This window comes from Erithacus rubecula (genome assembly GCF_903797595.1).
Source record: "Erithacus rubecula genome assembly, chromosome: 6".
Taxonomy (NCBI): Eukaryota; Metazoa; Chordata; class Aves; order Passeriformes; family Muscicapidae; genus Erithacus; species Erithacus rubecula.
In genome coordinates, this window is record NC_136688.1 from 53,895,225 (window position 1) to 53,902,234 (window position 7,010).

General features: G+C 50.2%; 1 protein-coding gene across 1 annotated transcript; it reads right to left on the reverse strand.

The window, feature by feature from the left end:
* Window positions 1-2,531: 2,531 nt before the first annotated feature.
* On the reverse strand, window positions 2,532-5,078 carry HSPA2 (heat shock protein family A (Hsp70) member 2). The gene has a single exon (XM_079308258.1). It carries the CDS (start codon window positions 4,816-4,818, stop codon window positions 2,914-2,916), a length of 1,905 nt encoding a protein of 634 aa, XP_079164384.1. The 5' UTR covers window positions 4,819-5,078; the 3' UTR covers window positions 2,532-2,913.
* Window positions 5,079-7,010: the final 1,932 nt, after the last annotated feature.

The window sequence follows — 7,010 nt, forward strand, 5'->3', positions numbered from 1 at the left end:
TGTTGCAGGGTGGAAAAGTTCAGAAACACAGGCCCAGGATTTTGACAGGAGCAGCTGGCTTTCCTGTGAGCCAGGACAGTGTACAGGAGGAGAAATGCTGAGCACAAAAGCAATGAAACTGCAGATTTTAGACCAGATTACTTTCCTGGCTTTGCCAAATTCATTTGAAATGTGCAACTGCTCCCCAGCAGGGCATGTACTCACCAAATGCACCTATCTGCAAATGAGGAGCAGCATTTGAGAAATTGACTTTATTTCTTTAAGAAGCTGGGGAGGGGGAAGAATAGAGACCCACTGGAAGTTTCCACTAGCAGGATCAGAGTTCAGTCTACAGTTAGTACAACGTACTGAAAACCGACTTGAAGTTATTCTTTGTTTTATAAACTAAGTGAATGAATGCAAGGAATCTAGCTCTGAGCACTTCAAGTTTTCTGCCTCTTGCAGGCTGGGGGCTTGTTCACATATTTGAAAGGCTACTTTGTGCCTTGAGACTACAAATCTTTTCCCAAGCATGTAAGTCAGCAGAAGTTTCCAATCCTTTACATACCCCCCCTTTCCCCCCCAACCTTAGGTGTGTCACACCAAAAAACACTTACTTTGTAGGGAAAAAAAAAATACAACTCTTCCAGTGTTAACCTGCTGTTGTCCTCAGCCACTTTCAAGATGGGGACTCCTCATCTCTGGTGTCTTTTTCCTGACTGTCCCACTGCTGGAACAGGCACAGAGCAGCAGTGGCTGCTCACCCTCGAGGTGAGGGGAAGGACAGACAACAGCACAGGCCTGTGACAAACTGTCTGCTGTGTGCATTTAGCTACATTAGCTCTGCAAGACACTTAAATAACAAAAAATTGTTTTTAATAACTGGGAAGCGACACTGAGGAATGCAAACCAAGGGCTGAAAAGTAAAGGAAACTATGTGGCAAGGGCAATTACCAGCTGGTTAATAGAAAAAAAAATAGTTCAACCTGCATTTACAATGAAAATGGGTGCTACCTATTCCTTACTGTCATCCCATCTTAGTTAGATTTTGGTTAGGAATAGGTTATCTGACAAAGTATTAGAGTATTTTCACTTACAGACAATCTAGTGCCATTCATAAACATATTTATCTATTAGTTCCAAGGGGAAAAATAAAATTAAGTCACAGTATCTTCTCATTTCCAGGGGCCCTCTCAATGTTAGAGCCTGGAAATCAAGAGGCAGTGTACCTGGAAACAGCCAGGAAAGTGCTCTGTACCTGAACACCAGGAGCCTGATTGCTGCACTTGGAGATCTCACTGAAGCCTCAGCAGGTGCTGAACTTGCTGCAATTGACTTCTCCAATCTCACTGTGATGGCACTGACATTTACCTGCAAACCACTCGATAAACCCGAAGTGGTTTTGAGTCATTTGCAGCAGCAGCTATCAAACAAGCTTTTTACAAGCCTCACATTCCCCCCTGTGATGACTGCAACCCTCTTCTGCAGCTAGTGAACAAAAAGTCAGTGAGTGAGTGCCCTGGAAAGCTATCTGAGAGAAATCCATGTAGTAAACCAAAAAAACTTTTTTAAATATACATCACTACAAGCGTAAGGAATTAGAGTCCTAAAAGCTGTTTGTAGCAGGGAGAGCTGGCAGGGCAGCACCCACCACGGTTCCCAGGACAGCAACGCTGCCCACATCCAAACAAGCAACAAACCAAAGCACGGCAGCCGATTGCCTTCAGCTGCCCACTGCTCTGCAGTTTTTTCCCTTAAAGGATAAGCCAGTCCGAAATGAGCGTGCCATCAGGCTGCTGCAGGAGAGCTCATTAACTCGCAGCGCCTCGGACTCACAACGCTGCCTGCCAGGTTTTTTGTTTTCTTGTACAAATGAAAAGCTCTGCAGACAGTTTGCAGCAAAGCCAGACAAGTTTAACTACTATAGATTTTGCCTATTCTATTAAGTTCAGCATACCAGCTCCTTACTCAGCACTCAGTTCTGGGGGTGTCCTTGCCAGCTCTACTTTTGATTGTCTGAAGAGGAGAAAAACACACAGAAAAGTATTGAAACTCAGTGCATACACAAGCAACCCAAGAATAACTCAGCACTTTACAGCTGCCCACAAACCAGTCTCTATTTTATCGAGCCCCACCACCTGTCAAGCAGGACTATTTCTGTTGTCCTCATTTCCCCAGTGCTCTCTCCCAGCCACACAAACACGGTGTATTCCCAAGCTAGGACCTGCAGCCCCAGACACCAGTTGCAGGTAGCAGCAGGTTCTGCCCCAAAACAGGACGGGCACACAGCTCTGGAGCATTTTCCCCTGCTGTAAAAACCCCAGGAGCCGCACTCCCACTGCCCCTGCCAGGAGGCTGAGGGGATGCAACACCAGAACACCCCCTCCCCAGCACCCATCCCAAGCTGGGCTCCCCTCAGGAAGCCCCTGTGCCTCTCACCTGCTACTCTAGGGGATCACCCACCCCTCCAGAGCCACAGACACCACCAGAAAGGTCTTCCTCACCCCCCCCTCCCCCCACTGCCCCTTCACGGAGAGGAGAAAGAGGATAGATTTATGCTTTTAATACATTTTATTTATAACCAAAATTTCCAGAAGCCAAATTTGGCAAATTTTTTTTTTCATTTTCCGTAAAGGTTTTCATGCATAACTTGAAACTTGTCAACTGCAACAGTCAAGTGGCAACTTTAGAAGAGACAAACATCCAGAATACAAACAGCTGTATCTGAATTAACAACATTTGTCTATTACTAACCTTATAAAGCAGGACGTGCCTTCCCTCTTATCAAAACCAAGCTGACAGATCTGCCTTTATACACACCCAACAGAATAAACTCTGTTATCGGCAAGGACGTTTTCTTTAAACGTTACGAAAAAAAATAAAACAAAGACAATGGAGTGACTGTCCATAAACCAGTCTGTATTTCAGTTCTCTTTAATCTACTTCTTCGATGGTGGGGCCGCCGGAGCCGCCCGCCCCAGCCCCTCCATCTCCCCGGTACAATTTTGTGACGATCGGATTGCAGAGTTTCTCCAGCTCTTTCTGCTTGTGCTCGTACTCTTCCTTCTCAGCCATCTGGTTGCGGTCGAGCCAAGAGACCACCTCCTTGCACTTGTCGAGCACTTTCTGCTTGTCCTGGTCACTGATCTTTCCCTTCAGTTTATCGTCCTCCACTGTCTGCTTCATGTTGTAAGTGTAGGACTCGAGGGAGTTCTTGGCTGCCACCCGATCGCGGTTAGCTTCATCCTCTGCTTTGTACTTCTCTGCTTCTTGCACCATACGGTCAATGTCGTCCTTGCTGAGGCGACCCTTGTCATTGGTGATGGTGATCTTGTTCTCCTTACCCGTGCTCTTGTCCACGGCACTGACGTTCAGGATACCATTGGCATCGATGTCAAAAGTGACCTCGATCTGGGGGACTCCCCTGGGTGCTGGGGGGATGCCTGTTAGGTCAAACTTGCCCAGCAAGTTGTTATCCCTTGTCATAGCTCTCTCGCCCTCATACACCTGGACCAGGACGCTGCTCTGGTTGTCTGAGTAGGTGGTAAAGGTCTGAGTTTGTTTGGTGGGGATGGTGGTGTTGCGCTTGATGAGAGCAGTCATCACTCCTCCAGCTGTCTCAATGCCGAGGGACAGAGGGGTGACATCCAACAGCAGCAGATCCTGCACGTTCTCAGACTTGTCTCCCATGAGGATAGCAGCTTGTACGGCAGCACCATAAGCCACAGCCTCATCGGGGTTGATGCTCTTGTTAAGCTCTTTGCCATTGAAGAAATCCTGTAGCAGCTTCTGGATCTTGGGGATGCGTGTAGAGCCCCCCACCAGCACAATCTCCTGGATCTGGCCCTTGTCGAGCTTGGCATCACGCAGAGCTTTCTCCACCGGCTCCAGGGTGCCACGGAAGAGGTCGGCATTGAGCTCCTCAAAACGGGCACGGGTAATGGAGGTGTAGAAGTCAATGCCCTCAAAGAGAGAGTCAATCTCAATGCTGGCCTGCGTGGAGGAGCTGAGGGTGCGCTTCGCCCTCTCACAAGCCGTGCGCAGCCGCCTCACCGCTCGCTTGTTGCCACCGATGTCACGCTTGTGCTTGCGCTTGAATTCTTCCACAAAGTGGTTTACCATGCGGTTGTCAAAGTCCTCCCCACCCAAATGGGTGTCACCAGCCGTGGACTTTACCTCAAAAATCCCATCCTCGATGGTAAGGATGGAGACATCAAAAGTGCCCCCTCCCAGGTCGAAGATGAGCACATTCTTCTCTCCAGCCCGGGTTCCCTTCTTGTCCAGGCCGTAGGCGATAGCGGCTGCAGTGGGCTCGTTGATGATACGCATCACATTGAGGCCGGTGATGGTGCCGGCGTCCTTGGTGGCCTGGCGCTGGGAGTCATTGAAGTATGCTGGCACCGTGATGACAGCGTTCTGCACCTTGCACCCTAGATAGGCCTCGGCAATCTCCTTCATCTTGGTGAGCACCATGGAGCTGATCTCCTCTGGGAAGAAGGTCTTCATCTCCCCCTTGTACTCCACCTGCACCTTGGGCTTGCCACCCTCATTCACCACACGGAAAGGCCAATGCTTCATGTCTGACTGCACCGTGGGGTCATCATACTTGCGGCCGATGAGGCGCTTGGCGTCAAAGATGGTGTTGGTGGGGTTCATTGCTACCTGGTTCTTGGCAGCATCCCCGATGAGCCGCTCCGTGTCGGTGAAGGCCACATAGCTGGGTGTGGTGCGGTTACCCTGGTCGTTGGCGATGATCTCTACCTTGCCGTGCTGGAAGACACCCACGCAGGAGTATGTGGTGCCCAGGTCAATGCCGATGGCCGGCCCTTTAGCAGACATGGTGTCGGCTGTCTGTGGTGCTGTTGGCCCGCGTCCACCCCACCCGCTCCCGCTGCCGCCGCGGCGCGATATGCCCAGCTCGCGCCTCCGCCGCCCGTTTTATACCCGCCGCTGCCGCTTCTGGAACCTGCCAGAACCCTGACGGCCAATCCTGGCGCCCCTCGAACAGCCGTTCGGCCAATCGCCCCCGCGAGCCGCCGGAGCGTGCCCGCCCCCAACGCTCCGGCCAATCAGAAGCGCGAGCGCCTACCCGCCAGCCCGCCCCGCGGAGGCCGCGATTCTTCCGGGTTTTTCTCGTGCGCCATCAGGCTCAGCCAATCCGCGCTCGTGCTGTCCGCTAGCCCCGCCCCCGTCGCGAGCCTCAGCGAGAAACTTCCAGCTGACATGACGTTATGCCGGGGATTGACAGCAGCCTTGTCCAATGGCGAGCGGGGACGGACCGGTGGGGTGGGGCTACGGGCCGCCCCCGCGCTCCGCCCGCTCGGACCCGCGGGCTGTGGGGGGTTGCGGGTTCGCAGCCGCTCGCGCTGTGTGCTGTTTGTAATTCCTGAGCGCTCGGCCCGGCACTGGGGAATTTGCCCTTATTTGGTCGCAGGGCGGCAGAAATTTCTTCCTCCTTTCTTGACACAAACACACACACCTCCCTTCAGCCTCCCCCCGACTGTCAGGGCATAACGGCCGCCACTCCTCCCCCGCCGCGGCGACCCCCGAACTGTCATGGCGGAACGGCTCCCCTCACGGAGCTGCGCGCCCTCCCGCTGAGGGAAAGTGCCTGAGGGAAACCCCCGCCGAGCCCGTGTTTAGCTTTATTTCGCCCGAACTCAGCCACCTCCGCCCCGTGTCTGTCCCAGTACCCAAACTCAGGGAGTGGCATCGGGCTGTGCCCTCCTGTCCCCACACCAGAACTCAGGGAATGGCCCCGCTGCAGCTTTGGGGCCCTGTTGCTGCGTGTTGCTGCGTGGTGACCATTCTTGAACCGCCTCCAAATTCTTGTCTGTTGTGCTAATGTGAGATGTCGTCACGCCTACGTTTAGCAAAAGCTATGGAGCTATTAACTCGGAGCTAGGAAAGTGCTTTGATGAAAATATATTAAACATGAAAATCCGCTGTGGTTTCTCCAAATTATGCCTCCTTAGTCTGAGACAAACACTTCAAAATACTCCAGTTCTAGTAGTAAGGAGGACAAAACACCAGCCTGAGATTTTTTTTATATACAGTGAGTCTTAGTGAGTAGCTCCTTTTCAGCTCCTTTAAAAGTGTTGCTAAAAGTTTGCTGTCCAGACTTTAGGGATTATGTGAGAGAAGGATTAATGTCGCTGTATACTCAAATCCTTTCATTAGTTTTGGCCCCAGCCTTCAGCAGTTTGCTATACCTGGCCTCATAGAAAACGTGTTACAGATTTTCCCAGTGATTTGTATTCACACAATTATTACAGGCACTGTAACTCCTGTTCAAAAACATCCTTGTTTCTATTAGTGTGTTTTCAAAGCCTTTTTTACAAGACATGAGAGCTCCACCTCTTCTGTGCATGATGTGTGTAGTTTTGTGATGGAAGTGCCTGGATTTCTGACCATACGTATTGTACAAGTTTAAATAACTACCATTCTTCCACAGATCCTGGTCCTTTTTTTTTTTTTTTCACACGAGTTCTGACCTTGGAGCAATCCAAAAGAAGTCACTGGAAAATAGGAACCATCAGCTGTCCCTGCCTACAGGAGCTGCTCTGTATATCCTGTGTGCATATTTCTTTGATGGGAAGGGTGTCGGTTTCTCTTGTAGTTAGACCAGTGACTGACTCATCACTGAACCATCTCTTCCTGTAATTCACTGCCACTTCATTCAGTTGATTGTATTATGTGGAACAGGGAGAAATGCCAGGGCAATACAAAGAGAGGTGGATAATAAATTCTGTTTCAGCTGAAAAGTTAATGTTGTTTATTATTTGTCTCCTTGTGAGGACTGTCCCTAAGGAACACCAATAATGCACAAGAACCCTGTTTTAATAGCTGCAGTACAAACTCTGACCCTGCTATTCTAGAGTAAAAAGACTCCTGCCTCCTGCCTCAAAACATATATATAGAAACAGTAGATGGAAAGAACAAGTGGAGTAGGAAATAACACAATATCGATTAACACAATAAACAGTCTTGGCAGCAAAATTAATCTGATGTCTCATTTCACTATAGCTGTA